Below are 24,031 nucleotides of genomic sequence, written 5' to 3' on the forward strand. Positions count from 1 at the left end.
CGCTGGGCTGCTTCCCTGGTGCTTTCTCACTTGCCCAGCCAAGACGTGCCAGAAAAACAGTATTCACCAAAAAAAATCTGATTTTTTTTTTTTTTTTTTTTTTTTTTTTTAAATGAGACAGTCTCAGCCCTTCCTGCTTTCTGTCCTATCATGATGAGGGAGCCAGGGTCTTCTCCATGACAACCAACGAGGGGCAATGGGTTCAAACTGTAACACAAGAGGTTCCACTCAAATAAGAGAAGAACCTTCTTCTCAGTGAGGGTGGCAGAGCACTGGAACAGGCTGTCCAGGGGGGTTGTGGAGTCTCCTTCTCTGGAGACATTCAAAACCCGCCTGGACACATTCCTGTGTAACCTCATCCAGGTGTTCCTGCTCTGGCAGGAGGATTGGACTAGATGACCTTTTGAGGTCCCTTCCAATCCCTGACATTCTGTGACTCTGCTACTGCGGGACTTCTCCTGGGGCAGCCAGCTCGGAAACGGGACGGCTCAGCCCCTGCCCACCGGCGCGCTCGGGCCCTGACGACCCTTCGGCCGCCGGAGGGGACAGAGGTGCGTGTCTTCATAGCCCGGCCAGCCCCCCCAGCCCGCCACGAAGCCGCCCGCCCTTACCCAGGCCTGCGGGGCGGGGGCGGGGCGGGGGCGGGGCGCGGGGAGGGCGGTGTCCATGGAAACCGGGCGCACGCGGAGCGCCGCCCTCCTTCCCGCCGGGCTGCCGCCGCCGCCATGATGCTGCTGGGCCGCGGGCTGGACGCCAGGTAACGGGACGGTGAAGGGCGAAGGAGGCCCCGGGTTGTCGCCGTTTCGTCGCTTGTTGCGGGTCCCTGCCCGCCCCCGAAGGGCTGCTCCCGGGGGGTGGCGGGGCGGGGGCTGGCTGCGTGGCCTGGCCTCGCCGGGCAGAGGGGGAGGCCGTGTTCCAGTCAGGGTACCGGGGAGCGGCGTGGGGGTCTGGGGCGATGCGGGCCCAGTTCCCCTTAAGGCAGCTGAGCGCCGTAGGGGTGGGGGATCCGCCTCTTTTCCTCCGGTAGAGGCCGCAAAACTTTTCTAGTTTAACGGGCTGTGCAGAGGTGAAGTAAAGACTTGGCGATTTTATTGGGCCTCTCAGTGACAATTTTGTGGCTGCCTCTGAGCGGTCACAAATAATTAGGAGGGGAGAAAATAAAACCTTTTCACACCCTCATCTAAGGAAATGTAGTGTTTCATGTCCCAAAATTCATTGTATGGGAGTACTGTGAGATCAAAATTGTAAAGCGGGTGAGGAAACATGCTTGTGGCTTCCCCCTGGGAGAGGAACACTTTCTGACATGAAGGCCTTACAATAAAATAGGAAAGATGTACCATTTTTGAGAATTTACCACATAGTATTAATTTTGAAAAACAACTGGGCTGCATCAAAAGAACTGTGACCAGCAGGTCGAGGGAGGTGATTCTGCCCCTAAACTCTGCTCTTATTTGGCTCTGGGGCTCCCAACGTGAGAAAGACATGGACCTGTTGGAGCGACTCCAGAGGAGGCCATAAAGATGATCAGGGGGCTGGAACAACTCTGCTTGAAGACCGGCTGAAAGAGTTGGGGTTGTTCAGCCTGGAGAAGGCTCCGGGAGCAGCCTTCCAGTACCTAACAGGGATCTACAAGATCTACAAGAAAGCTGACTCTTGACAAAGGCATGTAGTGATAGAACAAAGGGTAGTGGCTTTATACTGAAAGAAGGTAGATTTAGATTAGCTATAAGGAAGAAATTCTTCACCATGAGGGTGGTGAGACACTGCAACGGGCTGTCCAGAGAAGCTGTGGATGCCCCATCCCTGGAAGTGTTCAGGCCAGGCTGGATGGGGCTTTGAGCCACCTGGTCTAGTGGAAGGTGTCCCTGCCCATGGCAGGGGGTTTGGGACCAAATGATCTTTAAGGTCCCTTCCAACCCAAACCGTTCTATGATTCTGATACTTAATGACACCCTTACTTTCCCACTCACTGGGTGAAACCTTTCCTGTTCAAATGGTTCGATGCTCAAGCATGCCCTGGAAGACTGAACAACTTATTTGGAATGTTTTTTCTTTGAACAAAATCTCTCTTCAACAGTCTTCTAGACTGCTTGCCATGAAGCAACACAACTGGGATTTTGCCAGTAGAAGATCTTTGTCCTGAAATATTTTTCCCAAAGAGGTCTTGAAGAAAGGTGTTCTTCATTTGAATTGACTGCATTGTTATTTAGTCTTAAAGTATTAAATTTCTTCGTTTTTTTTTCTGATTTTCATGTGTTATTATCTTAAGTCAATATTTAAATATTGGTCAGCATTTGGACTTGAGATACCTTAAGGATATGAGGGAAGTTTTCATTTCTGTCCCTCACCAAAACAGTGGTATGAGTGAATTCTATTGCTGAGAATTCTAGCACTTCACATGAATCACCTCATGTAGACCATGGAGACTTCTTAGGACCCAGTATCTGGCAGTTACTATTAGTTAAATTATCCTGTAGTTGATTCAGTCAGATCAACAACAACTGACATTAATTCACTGACACTGATTTGGTTTCATAGTGTTAATATCACTGAAGTGTAACTAAAGCAAAACCATCAAATTATGTAGGACCAGGAAAGCAAAATATAAAGTGATATATGTAATTAACATTCAGAATGACTTATCTAGATCATTAATAATGAAACATACAGGCATTTGGTTCAAATAAAAATGAATTAAATTAATATGATTTTTTAAAATAATTTGATGCTGTGATGAATGTCCTTTCTGCATGTTTTAAGGTTTCACCTCTGTACTTGTGTCCATTCACTTTTCTTCTCTAATTCTCAGGGATATTTATCGTCTGTAGTGCTGACCAGGAGCAGTTTGGTACCTGTTCACAATTTAAAAAACATTTAATACCTTCACAGATTTGCCCTCTACAACCTATTTTCTCCAACCATTAACTTATCTGTTGAGATTGCAGGCTCCTGCAGGAAGCTGTATGACCTGATCTTGTTTGGACTGGCAGGTGTTCCTATGTTGGTAATTAATACCAGCAGTAATAGTGAGCTTTTGCTTAACCACAGGAGGAAAACTTCCAAGCCAATTTTTGTGATTTGGATTTTCCTCTACTGAATCTTTAAGTATAAATCCTGCTTTTTTTGTTTGTTATTCATTAATAAATAAGCACATGTTACATATGACTATTAAAACATTATAGTTTTACAAATAGATTTCTGGTTTGCACTGAAGTGAGATGTCCAAATAATGTATAAATTATTAATAGTGAAATTATATAGATTTTCTTCTGTATGTGTTGTAAACACTTGTCCTCTCCTTATTTTCCACTTATTTATCTTTGCTATCCAGGGACAATCAGACTAGACAAATACAAGATGCTGTTTCAAATGTGGAAAAACATTTTGGTGAATTGTGCCAAATATTTGCTGGATATGTACGTAAAACTGCCAGACTACGAGACAAAGCAGATCTTCTAGTGAATGAAATATATGCATATGCAGCCACAGAGACACCAAACTTAAAAGTTGGACTGAAAAACTTTGCAGATGAATTTTCCAGACTTCAGGATTATCGCCAGGCAGAGGTACAAAATTAAAGCTGTACATGTTGTGTTTGCCATCTGAACTTTTCAGTTACTTATCTGTGATTAAAAGGGAAAAGATACATTCTGCAGTCACAAGAGCAACATAGGAGAAAACACATTTAAATATATTAGTTGCAGAGCAAGGTAGGCTGTCAAAACATTTATCATTTACTCTGCTCTGGTAGCTTTAGTGAAAATTCTGACCAGTCCTGTTGAAGTCAGTGAAACTATCCATATGAGCACACACAATTTGAGACAGAGCAAATCTTTTGTTGGTCTTAGACTTTAGATGATGACTTATGGTTAATAAAGTGTTTTTTCAGTTTTGTAACTTCAGTTGTCTAGCAGCAGCTGAGGTAAAATCATTTTCCTTTTGCTGAGTCTGCTACCAGAAGTATGGAACAGAATACTAACTGGAATCCTTCACTGGGCACTGACAGCTTCTCTGAGTTGCTCTCAGGGACCACTGTAGATTGTGTAAGTCTGTAGTTCAATACTTGAAGTACAAACTTGATTTGGACCACATGTGAGAATTATAGTCACATTTCTGCTAGATCAGGGAGAGTGTAAAGAAAAGTGTTTATGCCATTTATGTGCAGGGGCAGTCAAACTGTAACTTATGATCTAGAATTACAAATGCTGAGACTTAAGAAAAAAATAAATTCATTTGCATGTATTCAAACTAGTTTTTGGAGTACATATATTACAGTATATGGAGTACATATCTTTCAGTAGGGCTTAGAATATTTCCATTTATAGTTCTGAAAAGCTAAGAACCACTATAATTTTAAAAAGAGACTGAAGTAGTTGACATTCTTGATGTTTTCAGATAGCCCTTTTTTTTAAGAAAAAAACAGCATTGCAAGGCATCTTTTTATATTAATGAAGTAGGGGAAAAAAAAAAAAAAAACCTGCCTGGATGCCTTCCTGTTAACATCATCCAGGTGTTCCTGCTCCGGTGAGGGGATTGGACTAGATGATCTTTCGAGGTCCCTTCCAGTCCCTAACATTCTGTGATTCTGTGAAAAAGGAAACCTTTTAATGAAGTTAATCTATGAAGTATCCAGTCTGCTAGTAGAAAGTCTGAAAAACAAGAAATACGCATGGATCTTTAACAAAGTCTGTAGGGACAGATTTTTAAGAAATAATAAGAACTCCAAGGGTGTGGATAGTGCAAATTTTTTATTTTATTTTTATTTCCCATAAACTCTTAAGCACCTGGTTCCAGCTGAGCCTCACATAGGTTCTTATGCTTCAATTGATGTAATAGCAATTTATCCCTCTGCTAATAGGATAAATTATATTATGGTCAAAGGTGTATGTGGAGTGGGACTACATCATCTCTCTGTCAGTTTTCACCTTTAAACTATGAATCTGTAATATTGAGGTACCTATGTAACAACTTGAGTTTTTCTTTCCATTTTTAAGTCTGACATTTGGCCTACATCTATCTACCCTGCCTGACCCCAAACCAGCACTGCCGCACCACTGCCCTTTGAAGAAGAAAAGGTGGAAGAAGCAAAGGAAAAGAAAAGCTTTTAGCCTTTAAATCAAGTTCTCCTTTCCTCATTAAATCCAAATATATAATCTCAGCTGTATTTCCTTTGGGCATCAGGTTATATATATTGACAATGAGGGCAACAGAAAATTAGCTTATAAGGGTTGTCAATTTCTGCTCTCCAGCTGCAGTGCTAGATACATAAATGCTGAGGTGTGAGGTACTTTCACAAAATGTGGAAGGGTAAGCAAGCAAGGTGGACAGGTTATTGATATGTCCTTATCATGTGCTTCATTTAGAACCTTACTGCCCTGTTCAATCTATTCTACTGGTAGTATAAGTGAAATTGTTTGATGGTGCACTGTTAGAGTGTAGTAAAGGAGAAATATTTGCTCGGTTGGCATAGATTTTGCCTGACTGGTGACTGCCAGTTTAGAGGGGACTGTATGCACCTGCAGTGTATGTAGAGATGTGCACTTTGTCCTAATTTGGACATAACAGTGATGGGCCAGATAACTTGCTGGCTTATGCTGGGGCCACTCGGGCAGCATTGTCAATTTTAACAAGCAGGCAGGTTTTATCCTATTGCCTGTCTGACCATATGTAGCTGTTTTTCTAACTAGGAGAGCTGAAACAAAAATTTAGATGTGCTCAATCTGTGAGAGCATTCATGCATTTTACAAAACCTGTTGTTAGTATTTTTAATATTTTCAGTATCTATGATGCTGTTTCCGTTATTCTAAAGAGCAGAAGTGTTGCATTTCATACAGTATATTTGATAGCAAAGATGGCTTAGTCCATAATCTATCAAGAAGTGTAGAGCAGATACACTGATCTTTAGATACAAAGCTACGGATCTCCAGGATGCAGTTTTTGATATGTTTAGTACTCAGTTGTTAGAATCTCTGTGTTTTATTTATCCTGATGTATTACCAATGAAGAAAAAGGAATTCCACTAGAAATCAGCTTGAGCTCTTCAAAACACAAGTGATTTTCTGGTTAATTTAATTGACTCTGTTTTTTGCAATAATTTTAAAATGTCTATCCCACTATATTTTCAGCATATATGGACTAAAGTCATGATAAGATGAGTCAGTAGTAAATTAGTTGTTTCCTATTTCTGCACACCATAGACACGGATGATTTTAGTGACCTTATGATTTCTTTTGTAGGTTGACAGGCTTGAAGCTAAGGTTGTTGAACCTCTGAAAAGTTATGGGACCATCGTGAAACTTAAAAGGGTAGGTTAAACATCTGTTTTCTCACAAGGTACAATTTGGTGTTCTGGCCAAACAGTTGAAAACTTCTGCTTTACAGGGGGGAGTGGTTTCTATTTTTCATATTGCAGTACTCAGTCTAACTAAATTATATAGTAATGCATCTGAATTGAAGCTATATGTATGTTGCAGGAAAAAGCTTTGATGTGAAGACAAGGATATTCAGACTCTTGGAGCACAAGCAAATGCTAAAAAATATGCATTGTGGATAGCATTAAACTTCCTGGATAGTGCAAATTCATGAAGTTTTTCTTTATAAATAATGTCATTCTTGTTATTATTACTACTATTGTTATTGTTGTTATTATTCAGAGTTCCAAAAGGTGAATTACATGTTTTATTTATCCTGATATATTACCAATGAAGAAAAAGGAATTCCACTAGAAATCAGCTTGAGCTCTTAAGTCATCTATATGCTGCCTTTAACAGCTTTTCTAACTTCGAATTGTATTCTACATTGAAGCTGCTGAATAGGTAGTGGACTGAATCCCTCTCCATCCTGCAGTCATCAGGATAACCTGAAGAGACACCAAAAAAATGAGGTCTCTTCATTCACTATATTCTGGAAACAGTGTATATAGGTGTTTGAAATATTCCCACAAAATATCTGTAAATTTCTTTCCTCCAGGAGGGATAAGCTTGAGCAAGTAAATTTTAAACAAGCAAATACTAGTTTTAGGATGAAAGTAGTTCTTCGTAATACTTGGATATTACATAGAGGATACCTTCATTCTCTAAATTCAGTCTGTAATTTATGTATATTTCTGTATCATAATCTACAAATCAAAAGGTGAAATGATGATATTTTACATACAAAAATCTTACAGTGTGTTCATCATGGTTAATTTGAGCACATTGTGGCATTGTATCTCAAACTAACATTTTTCATATGTTCTCGTATCTTTTCAATACGGTGAAGAATGGAGTACAGTGTTTGGAACTACTGCACAGCTATCTCACATGGTTGTTAGAGAACAATTAAGAAGGAAATGCCTCCTGCACTTGAGTGTGGTAGTCCTTAGCAGAGTTGTAGACTATAGTGCCTGTATTCTAGAATTTGGTATTTAATAGTCACTCTGAAACACAGTTTGTGAGGCCTAGAACTGAGTATTGTATAGGTCATAAGGTTGAGCATGGACAAGAAGTTTCATGTGGGTGTGGCAATAGAGTTGCTGAAACACAGAGCACTACAGCAGTGCTTGGGGCTTCAGAAGCATTTATGGTGCTGCCTTGAGGTGCATGGCCAGTGACAGCGAGAAAATCCTGAGAACAGAAGCAACTGGAGCCAGGTCATCCCTTGCAAGAGTGAATGGCATTTCCTGTTGTCTTTGCCTTTCAGAATGCCAGAAACCATTACATGTTTATCTGAGCTACAGTGAGGGGTACAAGAGCATTGTTAAACTGTAGACGTGATTAACTGTTTTATCAACATGCCTTTGAACCAAGAGAGACTTCCCTAAAGATGTAGGCCATTAAATTATTTTATTTCTTTCCCCCTGCCCATTACCATAAACCTTGGTTAAAACTTCAACTGTCTAATCTTCAGTTATCATCTCTAAACACTGGGACATTTTTAGTGAAAAAGGAAGTTTTTTCACTCATGTAAAACTAGCACAGGGTGCTAGTTGTAGGAGCACCTTACCTGTAACTACATTAGCTGATGGAATAAAACCAGGGTGAATATGTCATTATAGTACTTTTTTATAACGGGGACATTCGCACTGGTACTTATTGGATCTGTTCCAGGGTGTACACGAACTATTTTAGTGCTCTTTCTAAAAGGAACTGTTGCTATTTCTGTGGGGTAAGACATCAGTGTCCCATGATAGTAAATGTTTTAAAGAGACCCGGGTCAATCAGAATCGTGTTGTCCTTTAACTGCTAATGCAATACAATTTTTCATTCACATGTCCTGGTTTACTATGCTGAGTAGCTCTCTGGGGCAGGATTTGGCAGCTTCAGCGGATGCTACTATACTACTCTTGTCTTGTAATTCAGCTTAAATATAGGATTTTAGGATTTCTTTCTGTTTCACTGTTCTATGTATAAATCTTCACTTTTCTGCTTTTTGGCAACTCTGTTCCTAGTTCCTTTCCTTCATATAAAACAGGACATCATAAAACCAAGGTGATCCACGTGCAGAAGAAAGGATTGGTTTGCTTTAATAACTTCAGTGACTAAAGCAGGTAACAGTACAGTGATGAGTATCTGCCAGCTCATTGTCTGGTAGATGGACTGTAGCTGTACTTCTGTATGGTTTGAAATTAGATGGCTGGCCAGGGTTCTTACATGTGACTTGAATTCATAGTTTAAAGCCAGTGGGACTATGAATAATGTTAGATTCTGTACCTGTCCTTTTTCTCACTAGCTGTTACATTCCATTCCAATTTTCCTTGTAATTAAAGCATATTTTCCAAAGACATATAAAATCTTGGTCTGAAGACACTGGAGGGGAATGTATGACTGTTTGTTGGTAGTTAATCGTTACTTGACGTTTGTGGTGGTTTGTTTCAAAGAAAGACTTCACCTAATCTTGTTATATGTTCCATTGAAATTGAAGAGCTCTGTGATGCTCCATTTCTTTCTGGATTAACATTTAGATGCCAGGAAAACCATTTTTTCTTTCTTTTCAGTTAGCTGATAATGTAGACCTTAATTCTTTCACCATGACATTTTGCTCGGTGTTTGAGTATTTTTAAATGTTTTTTTCTGCACCCTTTTCAGTTTTTCAACATCCTAGACAAAATATGTATGTAACTGCACCCTGTCATTGTACATCCAAAACTTGTCTATAACTTCACCGCTATAGCCACAGTAACACCGAATCTTTGTCAGAGAAGTAAGTTTGATGGCTGTTGTTGCTACGGGTAACAGAGGTAGAGGACAGAACAGTGCAGTCCCTGAATTTTATAATGGTAATTTTAGAGGTTACCTTAGCCTTCTCAAGTATACTTTGCATGAAAGTCAGACGCTTTCTAGCCACAGCGTTAAATCTGCCTGGCTGTTCTAAATGGGCCTAGAAAGTCAGTGCTGTTAACAGGGCCCAGTCATTAAATAACACTAAACATGCAGCTGTGACCATTTGATACAAAACTGCTTTGTTCTATGGCAAAAAGAAATGTTTTTCTTTTCTCTTTCTCTACCTTTAATTTAAAATTTAAAATGTAAAGCAATATTTTTTTTTCTATTATTGCTTTTCTTGCATCAGCATGGTTTTCATAAGGGAGATAGTCCTTTCCAGCAGTCTTTCAGATGGCCTTAAAGGTGGTGTAAATTCCTTTTTGAAAGAACAGCAGCAAATTAGTTTTAGTGGGCTAAAGATGCATAATTTTTTTTATTATCAGAAACCAGCCCTGTGTCCCAAAAGATGAAGAAAAATGACAGTCACATCCACAAGACATACAAACAGACAGTAAGGACAGAAACAAGGAAGAAACTGTGTGTCTTGATCCTGACCTTATGTACAGACTCATTATTGAAGAAACAGCACTCTGAAACTTGGCACACTTATGCTTGTCAGTGACAACTGGTCACAGGATCACAGAACTTTTTGGAACAGACACATTCTTGGTTGCATGTCTTTCTGTGTGGATGTCAGAATTCTGAAATCTGGGGAAAGAGCACAGACAGCGTCCTGAGATTACAGTTTTTAATAGCTGGTCTTTTTAGAGAAAATGATGGTTTGAAATGCATGCCCTGCTCACACCTCAGATTTTGTTAGACTGATTCTTTTGGGTTGCCTTTCCACTTGTTCTAAGATACTGTTTCTTTAAATTAGAGCATTTCCTACACCAGGGTCAATGGAGTGATAAATATCTGACTGACAATTCTAGATTCCATTTATGCCAAACTATTTGCAAAACACAGTTTTATAGCATGAACAAGAATTTCAGAGTGGTGTGTTGTCCTGGTTTTGGCTGGGATAGAGTTAATTTTCTTCCTAGTAGCTGGTACAGTGCTGTGTTTTGGATTTTGTATGAGAATAATATTGATAACACACTGATGTTTTAGTTGTTGTTAAGCAGTCAAGGACTTCTCGGCTTCTCACACATTGCCAGGTGCACAAGAAGCTGGGAGGGGGCACAGCTGGGGCAGCTGACCCAAACTGGCCAAAGGGATATTGCACGCCACATGACATCATGCTCAGTATATATTTTGGGGAAAGCTGGCCAGGGACTGGCCAGGAATTGGCTGACGGGTGGTGAGCAATTGCATTGTACATCACTTTTAAAATATATTCTTTTATTTTTGTTGTTGCTGGTACTATTTTCCCTTTCTTTGCTATTAAACTGTCTTTTTCTTAACACTCAAGTTTACATTTTTTCTGGTTCTCTCCTCCATCCCACTTGGGGGCGTGGTGTGAGCGAACAGCTGTGGGTGGTGTTTAGCTGCCAGCTGGGTTAAACCACAGCATATGTAAACATTCTTAAATTGTCTCAAATCTTCCTTGAAGTACATCCTACTTCTCCTTTGTAAATGAGGAGCAAAAATATTTCTCAACAGTTTCTGCCTTTTCTAGATAAATAAATTTTATCTTCACCACCTACATCCTCACTAGGATGTATTTTGTTCCAACACCTTACTAACTGCATATGTAACTATGCAGTTTAACCTTCTCAGCCACGGATTTTCTATAACACCTTAAGCTCTGTGTAGCAGTTTCACATTCCTCATAACTTCTGATTGGTATTGACTGCAGCCTGTTTTCGTATTTTTCTTACTGATTTATTTCATGCCACTTTTTATTTCTAAATGCCACCTTTATTCCATTGCTGACCCTGGAATGGGCCTGTCTTTTTACTGCTTTTGGGAATCTCAGGTTTTGACTGTCTACAGTAATTTTCTTGGAAAGTTGTAAATATATTTTTCTGGTTTTCCCCACATTTTAGATTATAGTGTGTTCTACAGAAGGTTGTGCAAGGTGCTAAACTCTCTTGGTTCCATTTGACTTCTGTTTCAGGGGATCATTTAACAGCATAAGATCAGTAAAACCTGGTTTTGTTTAAAACAGAGGTCTTGTTCATGTTTTCTAGGCAATGCATGTATGAAAAGTGCATTTTGTGTTATCCTAGCTCTATTTCAAACATGTCTAAAACATTTTATTTCCAGGATGATCTTAAAGCTACTTTAACAGCAAAGAACCGAGAAGCCAAGCAATTATCTCAACTGGAAAAGACACGTCAGCGGAATCCATCAGATCGACACATTATTGTATCCTATATTTCTAGTGGTTATAAGAAATACTTTTAAAATGTCTCAGTAATTAAACTATTGTGTTTAGAAAGTAATAAGAGAAGACTGCTCTTTAGAAGGATTGTTTCCTGTGTTGATGCTGAATATTTCTTAAACTTTAGGATGAATTCCAGTTTATAATAGCTGCTTTGTTACTCACTGTCTTTTTGACTGAAAGGAAATGATGAAGTATTTGATACGCAAGAGAGGGAGATTGCATGTAGGAATTTGGAGGTTTTTGAAAATAAGTGTGATCAGTCAACTCCTTTTTTACTTCCATGATTTGTTTTATTGTTTTTCTCCCTGACATTTTGGTGGTTGTGCTTCCTTGTACCTCGATGGGGTAGGAGTTTTCGTCCAGCTGTGAGGTGAAGTGTGAAAGGAAGAGTCATTATTCTGTTAGTAGAGTATTTAACCAGACTCTTCTTCCTTTCAGAAGACCAGTGACCTTCCCCAGTATACTGTTCCATATCACAGAGAGAAAAATTAAACCTCCACATAATTTCTATTAAAATCTCATTGAAGTTTCAAATTCAGAAGCAATCAGAATATAGGAAATGCCGAAACAAAGGGGATCAAGGCAATCCTATTTCAGTCCCTTTATGCTTGTTTATTATGATATAGCATTTAAGTTCATGATGATGTGCTGGTTTTTTTTTTTTCCCCTTACACTCCAGCACTGAACTTGGGGTGAAGCAGCCCTATTCTTTGTGTGGATTACATCAACTTCATTTCAGATATTAGGATCTTTCTAGAGATTGGTGCATGGGACTGCAGAAAGCAAAAATTATTCTGACAGTCAAATGCCACCTAGGAGAATTACCTTTTACTTTTGTCTCTGCCAAAGAATTCCCACGTAAAACTAATCAAATCAGTTAAAAACAAGTTATGACTAATTAGAGTTCCTCATGTCATGAAGATACTCAGGTGTCAGCCCGTAGGGTTAGAACTTGAGCTGTAATGCAGAGTTCTCTTGCATTAGAATTAAGGGAGTAAATGCGAACAGTAAGGTATTCTCCCCAAAGGTAGACTGGTCCCAGTTTTCTCCCTCTTGTGCTAATTCCCAGTTGATTTCATGGGTATATGGCTGGCATCTAGCTTGTTTCTTCTTGTCTCTTTGCTAAGCTATTCCCAAATATCCTTCTGTGGGTTTGCTTCTTGTAACACCTGTGTTTTCTGTACTTAAGACTTTGCTTGGAGAGTTATTATAATAAAGCTCAGTACAGTCTGGTTTTGCATATGGCCAAAGGCAACAAATGCTACATATTTGCATTTTAAAGTGATCAACACAAAATACATAAAAAGTATTGGGAGCAGGACTATGTTCATTTGCTTTTGAGGATGTATTCATGTCAGCTTTTAGGTCAGAGAAAGGCTTCACCAGGTTAGTTAGTGTAGCTGATGGGCTCCAGCAGTGGTTCTCTTATTCATGAGCAACAGTTATGTTTCAGCAGCTAACAGCTATGGTCACAGAAAGCAACAGACCTGTACTCACTCCCAGATTTCAAGTTCATCTTATAAAATGAGAGTGTAGTACAGCTTTAAAAGAAAACCTTACCAGCTTTTTTTTTTTCAATGTAAAAATGCCTCTTTTTTTCCTCTTTTTTTTTTTTTTTTAATTTTTTTATTTTAATAAATAAATAACCAAACCCTCAGCCCAAGACAAACAGCTGTCCTGAAATATTTTGGCCTGGATACTTGAATTCTAGTAAAACTCTAACAAACTCTATGTCTTAGAGCAGGAAGGTTCAGACAACATAATAGCACCCTTCAAGTATACAGAAGTTTTGAAATATCTGAAGTAAATACTCCACAATATATTAAAAGAAGTGAAAACATTTATGAACATTGATTGTTATTTTGCCATTTTTTCCTTGACTACTATTTCCAGTCACAGGTGAGTGTTCCAGAAGAGAAAATACCAAACTGCTGTTTTGCAAACTATGCAGGTCCTGCAAGTTTAGACGTTTCACTCTACAACAAACAACATTCCTTTCCCAAAGCATCTGCGCACAAGATCTGGCCAGTCTATTTAAGATGGATTGAGAAGATACATTTGATTATCGTAGAAATAACATGCTGTATTCATATGTGTAATGGCTGCTTATGTATAACAGCAGCGTTCATTTACAGAAAGTGACTGATTGTGATAATTGAGAATGCACAAAATGTCTTTTCTTACTCTGTTTCCTCTGTTTTGGGCAAAGTCAAGACAGGGAGGTGAACACGTGATCTTATGTACTACTAAAGATCATGAGCCATTTTGTTTGCTCAGTAATGGCAGAATTATGTCTATGACTTCAAACCATTTTTGTAAGGAGATAGTTTGAAACTGATAATCCTGTAACATAAGGTTACCAGATTTCAATCAAAGAAAAAGAAGTAACAGAGCATACCTTATGCCTTAGGGTTCCATATACATATAACACTAAAAAAACTAGGTCATGGCAACTGGGCCTGTGGTGTTTATTTCCATTTCTGGGGGGAAAAAAAAAAAGTTCCTCTTATGTTGCAGTGTTGGAGAAATGGAAGAATCATACGTCTTGATCGTAGGATAAAATTACTTGTTCCATATACCATTTCCAAATCCCAGGACAAAATAGATTCCTGATGATACTCACTGACAAAGCTTCTAAGTAAATACTGGTCAAACATCATAGACTAGCCAAGACAGTAATGTATGGAAAATAAGTTTAGACACAAATTTTGCAGGCTTCAAGTGCAAGCTCTTACATCTTTACGTCATTATTTTGTAACGGTACACAGTTCTCAGACTTTACTTAACCAGAATATCTCCCATATCTTTATTTAAATGGTAGTGTGCATTTTTATACAATTCATAGCTCTATCTAATTAAAATACATATCTAAAATGCTTTTTGTAGTAAAAAAATAAGACAAACTCTTCATTTATGCAGTAAGTTGGTTGGTGTGTCCTCTTCCCTGTGCCCTGCTCAATGTGTTTTTTATAAAGTATTTTAATAATATAAAAATACCAAAAATATTAAATACCTGAAATGCTTTTGGATCTAAAAATGATATTAACTCTAGCCTGCTGATGAAGCTGCTGCTCTGTTGTCTATTTAAATAATTTATAAAAACTTACTTAGATGAGGTTCAGCACATGACACTGGAAGAGATTTATTCTAGACCCAACTCGTTGATTTGCACTTGAAAATAAAGGGTTATCCTTTCCACTCATCCACCACTCTGGCCTGTGCACTCCTGCCCCTTCCTTTACACCAGCTTAAAAAACCACAACTTTTATGAGTTCTAAACCCTTGTGCTGTGTTAATTCCCAGAACCCAGTCACTGTGTCATCAGCGGAGCGTCAGGGCCGGCTCAGTGGAATGAGCAGATGGTTATTACAGAAAATGGATTAGGGCAGCAGGACTTTCCTGACTGGCTGCAGGTAGTAATTTTTCATGTTTCAGATCAAAGTCATAGTGGTGTAGAAGGCATCTTTATTTGTTTATTAAGCTACAAACAAATTTACAAATACAGTAATTCAGATGTGCAGTATTTTGAAAACCCAGACTGAAATGTTTTCAGGGCAATTAGAGCAAATACCTTTGTATCAGACACAGGACTAATTTCACCTCTGTGTTACTTTACCAGGCTGAAAGTGAATTGCAGAGAGCTTCACTGGATGCAACTCGAACAACTCGGCAATTGGAGGAAACCATTGATAATTTTGAGAAACAGAAAATAAAGGACATAAAAGTATGTGTGCTCGTACTTAAGTATATGACATCACATTTCATCTTGCATAATAAAATTACTATAGTTACTCTTTGGCAAGATTAGCAACATTTAGTATTAACTTAGGCCTACATAAATATACATCTTGTGGTACTAACGAGTATGTAATAATCCAAATATCATTAACTTTGTAGTTAAAAAATCAGTTCATTATTCTTACAGTTTTATTTAATTCAGAATTATCCTGTATCTGATTAATGTCTGCACTTTGCAATAGTTGCTGTATTCTGCTTCACTGGTAGCTGCATGTGTCAGTGGAACAATATATGTGGATTAATATCAGCAAAATTAACAAAAATAGTGATAAGAATATATTTATCCATGCTGAAATTTGTGTTGGTTACTGCAGTTAAAAGTTCTGATGCAGAAAATATGAAATGTTCAGTGACTGCAAGTAATCAAAGCTTTAATTTCTCCCTTAATGTCAAACATTAAGTGGCTTAACTCCCAAAGACTATAGTGAAAAACACTTGCATTATGTGATGTCAAATTTAATTATAAAATTGCTGAAGTGAGATACCTTTTTATTGCAAGAAAAACTCACACTACATAGGAAAGAATGAAAGATAGATAGTTGAAAAACCCAACCAAACCAACCAGCACTTGATGTTAGAGTAGTATGGAAGAGTTGTGTGAGTTCTGAAGATGTCATCATTAAGTGTCTTTTAATATACAAATAGTATTACACAAACTATATAATTATCTGTAAATTATGTGTAGAATTTACAGATAATTTATCCCCAGTTAAAAAATGTTGCCTTTAATAAAGCAAAAATCTACTGACTACATCTCGCAAATACCTATCAGGGAATGTCAAGTGAGTTTTCGGCATGACATTTTCTTTATTCCTAATGAGCCTCCTCTTCGCTTTTCAAGCATTTACATAGAATTTAGTATGAAATGACAACTGCATAAGTGACAGCCCAGCCAGCATTTATGTTTGATTTCTAAAATTCAGGTCTGACTACTTAAAAGTACTAGGTATTGTGCAGTTAATTGTATCATATAAATACCATGTACAGAATTTAGTAATTTCTTGTATTTCAAGTGGAAATGTACTTTATTGTATTAAGAAAGCTTTTGTTTTCATTTGCTTTTAGAACATATTTTCTGAATTTATAACTATTGAAATGTTATTCCATGGGAAAGCTTTAGAGATATATACTGCTGCCTACCAAAATATCCAGAATATTGATGAAAATGAAGATTTAGAGGTAAGAGTGATTAAGATTTGCTTTTCAATTTACTTACTCCAGAAAAAGAGTTTTCACACTGTGCGGCTATACATATGCAGGCAGAAAATGCAACTTATATTTCAGGTTCCCAAAACAAACATCTTGTGTACCAAACCCTTTTTTGCACTTTTGCAGCAAGAGCATGCAGGTTTATAAACTCAGAGATTTTAAAAACTGAGAAGAATTGCAGTGGCAATCTCATCTTTCCCACTAAATACAGATAAGAGACTTTTCCTAAATTAACTGTCATTTATACTTCCTATAGAAAACCTCTGCAGTGAATCTTGTGCAAAGATGCACAGTAAGAGAGAATGTTACACTGCTCTGATAAGATGTTCTAAAGATTAATTACTTCATTAAAAATCTCTCTATTCGTTCTGAGTTTTGTTTGCTTGTTTTCATATTTCAGTTGTTTTTTTAAGACTGATCTAGAATTAAGAGACATTTGTTATCAAATTGCTTTTTTTTTGCCTTGTGGCACTTACAGCTTCAAGTCACCCTTTCTGTTCTCTTTAAGTTACATTCTCTCTTTCCCAGGACATGTTTTTCAGTCCTTTATTCATTCTTGCAGTTCTTCTGGATGTCTGGCCTATAAACTTACTGCCATGGAAATGTATGTTTTGTATATATGTTCAGCTTGTCAAGAAAGTTGGATGATTTTCAGTCTTTTTTTGCAAATCTTATCAGTCCTAATTTTATTTTTTCCATGGCAAAGTTCAGGACCAAGGATGGCATATTCAGTCAGCACAAGACACATAAAACCATGATTCTTCAGTGACAGTCACATTTCAGACTACTTGATATTTTTACTTCATCTAAATGATGCCATAGCAATTTTGTACGATTCTAGCTTCTTAATTATGATGTCGTATGGCAACCAACTAAAAAAATACCCTTTAAGCAAATATTTTACCTTTCACGACCAAATTTCTGATTTAATTTTAAATTTCCTGATAATTGGACAATATTTACTTTCCATAAATATATTGACTGACCATAATTCTACCATCTTCCTTGACTTTATTAATAAAGTCTTGCACAAATAGCTTGATTATTTTTAGTATCAGGCTGTTCGTCTTATAATTTACTCTTTTTGGCTATTGGAAATAACTTTTAAATATAATAGATATTATAGTCTCCACTGTATTCTAAGCGTTTTCCCAGTTTTTTATTGAGCTTCACATCGCCAGAATGTTTCAGATGACATTTCTCTGATGCAGCTGTGACTGGCAGCAAGGATTTGCTTGTGAAGGGGCTAAGAGTTTATCTTGCCAAGAAAGAGAGAGCCTGAAGGGAGTTGGCTGTGGTTCATATCTCTAGGCTAGCCTGAAACGCAGCTACATATGTTGGTGGGAAACCATTGCAATTTTCCACTTGCAAATCCCTTCGGATCTCTGAAGAACGTTTACTTTGACCACATAAGTGTGTTGATATGTTTCAGGTTGAGCAAGGATGTTGTTTCAACTAAAAGTGGTCAACGGCACCCAAGTCACAATTTTCTTCATTTGAACAGGTTTTTCGGAGCTCACTTTATCCGCCAGACTATCAATCTCGCTTAGACATAGTTCGTGCAAATTCGAAGTCGCCCCTGCAAAGAACTGGCTCCTTAAAGTCTTCATTGAGGACAATACAGGTAAGAAAAATTAAATGCTAGGTCACTGTATGACAAGAATGTCTTAAGTAGAACCTTTGCTAATGTACATAAATCCACTATCTTTACTCAGTTCAGGACAGTTAGGTTGAGACTTTCAAGAGCATAAAGATCATATTAAGCTTTTAATAATGCAGCTTCTAAATATAATTTTCATTTGAGGATGTCATGGTTTAACCCCAGCTGGCAACTAAGTACCACGCAGCCACTCACTTGTGCAGCCCTGGTGGGATTGGGGGCAGAATCTGAAGGGTAAAAGTGAGAAAATTTGTGGGCTGAGATGAAGACAGTTCAGTTAAAGCAAAAGCCCCACACACAAGCAAAGCAAAACAAGGGATTCATTCACCACTTCCCATGGTCAGCCAGGTGTTCAGGAAGGCCAGGCTCCATCACCCATAACAGTTACCTGGGATGGCAAATGTCATTACTCCAAACATCGCCTCCTTCCTCCTCCTTCCCCCAGCTTTATAAACTGAGCACGATGTCATATGGTGTGGAATATCCCTGTGATCAGCTGAGGTCAGCTGTCCCAGCTGCGCCCCCTCCCATCTCCTTGTGCACCGCTAGCCCACTCACTGGTGGGGTGGTGTGAGGAGTAGAAAAGGTCTTGATGCTGTGCAAGCCCTGCTCAGCAGTAACTGAAACATCCCTGTGTTATCAACACTGTTTCCAGCACAAATCCAAAACATGGCCCCATACCAGCTACTGTGGAGAAAATTAACTGTATTGTAGCCAAAACCAGCACAGGGGAAACAACAAAATCAGCAGGCAAGGAAAAGGATGATAATAAGTGAAACAGATGGAGAAAGTGCTACTACCTTGTGGAAAAATGTTTGACATGTTTGCAGCAATAAACTTGCAGACATTGCAAATGGCTAAATTTTTTTTTTTTTTAATTGAAGCCCTAATCCTGTAAGATGACTCTTACCAGTGTTTCAGTTAAAGACAAAGATGGCCTGATTTAAATGTATTCATCTCACTTTTCTTCTTTGGATAGAATCATGCAGATATTGTCTAATACTAGAAAAGTTTTCTTGACTTCATACATACCACTACCCCTTCTCTGCTTTCAACACAGAAAGGATCAGTTATTACAGTTGAGTTATTCTGTTGCTGAAAGTTTAAGTTGTGCCATCAGAAAAAATAAAAGAACCCAGTGATTCAGTGCATGAAGACCACCCTTAACTTTGAATAAGTTGCCTGTCCCCTCCATCAAACAAGGAATTTTCAGTTCAAGCTACTTCAGAAAATGCTTACCCACTCCATTTCATTTGAAGACCAGAGGAAACTGTCAAAAATCTGTTGCCATCTTCCCTGAGAACTTCCTACAGTGCTGTAAAACTGTATCGAGGGTATAGAAGCACCTGTAATTACTTTGAAGTACCACAGATAGCTATGTTTTGGACTCTCTGAGAAAAACAAACAAAATAACCCCAGCCCTGAAAGGATGTGCACTGTGATTTCTCTCAGAGATGGAGTGGAACTCAATTTTTACTAACTTGCAAGTTTACGTTATTCTTCTCCTAGACTTCTATTTTAGCTATAACTTCAGATGTTCATGTTCTCGTAACCTCTCACTGGAATACTTGAAAAGAACAGGAAGTTATCTAGACCTAGAGGGAACTGCAGTATATTTCAATATAATGTCTTACTGGGCTATGCAGTGTACCTGCAGAGGAGGATCACATGGCAGAAAAAAGGGGTGAAACACCTTACAAATGCAGTCACTGCACGGCACTAAAGAAGAGGCAGGCACCCTGTTCTGCACACGCCCCACATTGCCTTTCCTGATTCTGCATGCAGCATGATGCATCAGGATCAGTACCCTGTATTGCACCAAGGGCTCTAATCTCTGGAACCCACCAAACATCTCATTAGCAAAAAATGCTGCATTCAGAAAAATCTCCAGGTGACTTGTTTTACCTTTCTGTGGATCTTTCACTCTGAAAGTTTTCACAAGTTTGGTTTATCCTACATAATAATTTACTGACCATAATGCAGTACTCTGGAATTTTCAGTTTAACACAGTATAAATAATATGGGAAGCAGTTCACAGAATCAGACTAAAACTAGAGGGGCGGGGGGGAGGCAAACACTAACCTGTAGGTGGGGGGGCGGGGTGGAAAGTCACTGCATACCAGATGAGATAAACTGTGCTAGCAACACCAGACTTGTCTTTCAGAGGATTTAGCACATACCATCCTTCAATTTATTTCTGGTTCTGTGGAGTACCTTTTTGTATTATTTTCATATTAAAAATCTGAAGTAATTCCTGAGCTTGATTCATTTTTCACAAAGAGCTACTTCCTTTTAAAGTTCGGGTGCCTTAACATTTATGTCATATCACTTTGTCAAGCAACATGATAATCTAAGTGTGTCCTGCCACTCCTGGAGTGAGTATTCTGGAAGAAGTACAATATGCTAAATTATCAAAAGCAGGAATTTGCAAAGACCACTGATATTTTTGTATCCATCTTAATGCTTCTGTCCCTCAAGTCTTTTCCCCCTCAATTTTCTTTTTTTTTCAGCTCGCACTCAGACTAGCTGAAGCAATTGAGATTCTACTTTCTCCATCCTACCTGCCAGACTTCATTTAGCAGACAGTACTATAAAACCACGAGGAAAGGAGCAATGGGCAATCTTGTTAGAAAGAATTCATGTCCCAAGCTGCACTGACAGTACAACAACTTGCATTTTTTTTTAATTTCTGTGCAATTAATATGATCCAGAGAAAAAACTTCTGTGCACTAGGAAAGCAGTTTTTCGTAGATGGCTCTCCACTGTGAGAAAACCTCTTCAGGGATACAGGGCTTTTTTTAAACATTACTGCAGACACTTAGTTTTATTCAAAGTTCTGGAAAGGTTATTTAAGTTTTCACATCAATCCTTTGTAAATTGCTTCATTTTGCACTTGGCAGTTTATCTTCAGCGTTTCATTTTACAGATTCAGGTCGGTATGCTATATTTTAGACAGAACTATAGTATAACTTAACTACACAAGTTTTATCCACATGCATTTAATATAGCCAACTGTTTTGCACCTGCTCCTTAAGACAGCAAAGTATCTTCTTAACCATGGTTGAAAATGTCTGCACCCAGGTGTTCCAACACTGCCTGCTGTGTAAGATATGGGGAGAGAATGACCACATGCTTTCTGTGGTAGCACATGCAGTGAACTATGCAGTTTAACAGCTTAAGCAAGGACCATCATCACCCATGTGCAAACTTAAAATAATTCATTTTCACATAGTCGTTTATGATGAGCAACAAATTATCAGATTCCATTAATTTTTTATCCAATTATTTTTTGAGCATTAAATAATGTAGAAAAAAAAAAAAAAAGTACTGGTATGTTCTAGCTTTATGGCAAAACAACATGGGTTTAAACTGCCTAATTTCCTTTCTCCCTGTCCTCACTCTGATCCAGTTTGGTTCTTAGGTGCTTACCACCACCTCATTGCCACAAGTGATAACATTTAATTTACTATGTAGTTAATTACCGCATGGTCAGAGGTATTTCAGTAGTAAGCAGAAAAAAAGCCTTAAAGCCAAAATAGCACCTCTTATTTCAGGAAAGGGGAAGTTTTCATTTATAAATAAGATTGAAGTTCTACATAAGAATTTCAGATGCTCGTGTCTAGAAAAAAGAACTTGGAAAATTAGTCTATCATCTGTTGAAATGAAGCTACCTTAACAGACTCAATCTGCAGCACTCCTTAATCCCCAATTACAAATCAGTGTCATTGTCATTTTCTTCTTTCACAGAATGAAAAATTGCTTTTCAGGCATTTAGACTCAAGTTAACCCAGCTTCATCCAATTATTAACTCAATTTTCTGTTATGTTCAGATATTTGTAAGCAAGCGTTTGCTTCAAGCTAAATTATGTACTTTGTGAGCATCAACAAAACTAAGGATTTTTCTGCTTTCATTACTTCAATGATTGCAGTTTGCTTTATGCACACACAAAAAACTTTTGTTGCATACATAGTTCTATGAATTCTGAAATCTCAGAAGTCAATTTAATAACCAGCATTTAAGGACTTTTAAAATAGGGGGTTATTTAAAAAAAAAAAAAAAAAAAAAAGAGAGAGAGAGGGCAAGTTTTGTCTTCAATACTGAGTTTTATTATATTACTGCATGTGAGAAAACTCAGAAAATATAACCAAAATTAGAGCTACAGATGCCCTTGGAGAACTGCTGAACCTAATATCATTTTTCAAAAGCATTCCAGATGACTTGGATAACTATCTTTGAGTTTAATGTTCCTTTTCTTATGTGGGAAAAAAAATACATGTATTCTACTTAAAATTGTAAATGTTGCATCTTCTGTGAAGAATTTTTCTTCAATAGCAATTAAATTGAGCACTCATTAGAAAAAAGCATAGATGGCAGAATCTGTCAGATGAGATGAAAGCTTGGCATCTGGCACTTGTTTTTAACATTTAATGAACAAAAGAGGCATTCAGTATCATTCTGAAGGGCAAGTGCTGATAAGGAAGGAAAGAACTTCATATATGAATTCTGTTAAAGTTCTCAGAACTACATGGATTTTTTTTTAGTTTTTAAAAATCATTACTGTACTTGTATTCCATGCCATATATCATTCTGTTGGCACATTAATAGAAGTTGAGGGGTTAAGGAATAAAGAACTTCCTCCCTACCCCTAAACAAAATGCCTACAAGTGCTTAAACTGGAAATGCCAAGTGGAATTGTTTTTCTTTCGGGAGAACAAACACTTGATTTGCTTTCATTGGATTTTTGTTTTATCAGATTTCCAGCAGTATGCTAAGAAAAGATGAAGAAGAAGAGGAGGAAGAAGAAGAGGAGGAAGAGGAGGAGGAGGAGGAATTAGATGCTGCTAAGGAAGTGAGATAACAAAACTGTTTTAATAGGCTTTTTTTGTTGTTTGTTTGGGGAAAAAAAAATCTTTACAGAAAAGCTTTCGCCTGTTAATCAAAAACTTCACTGAAGCTGTATTTTTAAAACTCCAAGAGCAGCGAGAATTGGGACTAATACGGTAGTGCCAGAAATAAAACAACCAGTTCCAAAGAATGGAACAGAATCTGCTGAAAATGGACAATTTCAGTAGCTAGAAAATGAAATACTTAAATAGAATCCTGTATTATATTTGCATAGATGTTATATTGCAGTCATGTTTGCTTAAACTTACATGATGAAGTGTCCAAAAACTATACTGACAAGCGGTTATGAACATAAGGGTTTGCTTGTTAGTTTGCCAATACATTACCTTATTCTCTAGCTACACACCTCTTGGATTTAGTAAGTCCTCTAGCTATACATATCATAATTGGTTTTATACATCCGAAAGTAACTGTAGTACTCAAGAAACTGATTACAGCAACAATCCTGTTACATTTCATTACCCACCTTGGATGACAGAAGGCAGGGTGAAGTGTTTTCTCATTCTTGCTTTCCTCTGGCTTGACTGCGATGACTTTTGATTTCTTTACCCACACAGAATGAACATGAACAAATACGGACCTAGTCCAGTATCTACTCTTAATGCTGCTTTGCTTTTAAATAAAAGTGCCTTCATAATAAAAGTAGTTGATATTTTATACAGCTCACATTTATTATATTAGTTGACATACTATATATAGTTTGAATTTCATGTGTTTAACTGGTTGATTCAGTTACCAATTCCATCAGACATACAAGAAATTACACATTTTGGTGTAACTTCTTATTCTGTTTGGAGATGGTAGTTATGCACATTCATTTCTGTGTGGCATACAATTGTCTGCTAGAAAGCTGCTTCCATAGTTTATCTCCAGCTTTAGTATCTCCT

General features: G+C 37.9%; 1 protein-coding gene across 1 annotated transcript; it reads left to right on the top strand.

Moving 5' to 3' along the window:
* Positions 1-622: 622 nt before the first annotated feature.
* On the top strand, positions 623-23,801 carry CIBAR1 (CBY1 interacting BAR domain containing 1). Its single transcript, XM_065053973.1, has 8 exons — positions 623-757; positions 3,332-3,566; positions 6,237-6,305; positions 11,451-11,552; positions 15,191-15,295; positions 16,435-16,548; positions 18,083-18,202; positions 22,993-23,801. Exons 1-8 carry the CDS (start codon positions 726-728, stop codon positions 23,095-23,097), a joined length of 882 nt encoding a protein of 293 aa, XP_064910045.1. The 5' UTR covers positions 623-725; the 3' UTR covers positions 23,098-23,801.
* Positions 23,802-24,031: the final 230 nt, after the last annotated feature.

The sequence above is a fragment of the Columba livia genome, chromosome 2 (assembly GCF_036013475.1).
Source record: "Columba livia isolate bColLiv1 breed racing homer chromosome 2, bColLiv1.pat.W.v2, whole genome shotgun sequence".
NCBI lineage: Eukaryota > Metazoa > Chordata > Aves > Columbiformes > Columbidae > Columba > Columba livia.

Coding starts and splice junctions, on each gene's coding strand:
- CIBAR1 (XM_065053973.1), top strand. CDS start 726: ATGATGCTGCTGGGCCGCGGGCTGGACGCCAG. Junction 758..3,331: donor GGCCGCGGGCTGGACGCCAG/GTAACGGGACGG, acceptor TTTGCTATCCAG/GGACAATCAGACTAGACAAA. Junction 3,567..6,236: donor AGGATTATCGCCAGGCAGAG/GTACAAAATTAA, acceptor TTTCTTTTGTAG/GTTGACAGGCTTGAAGCTAA.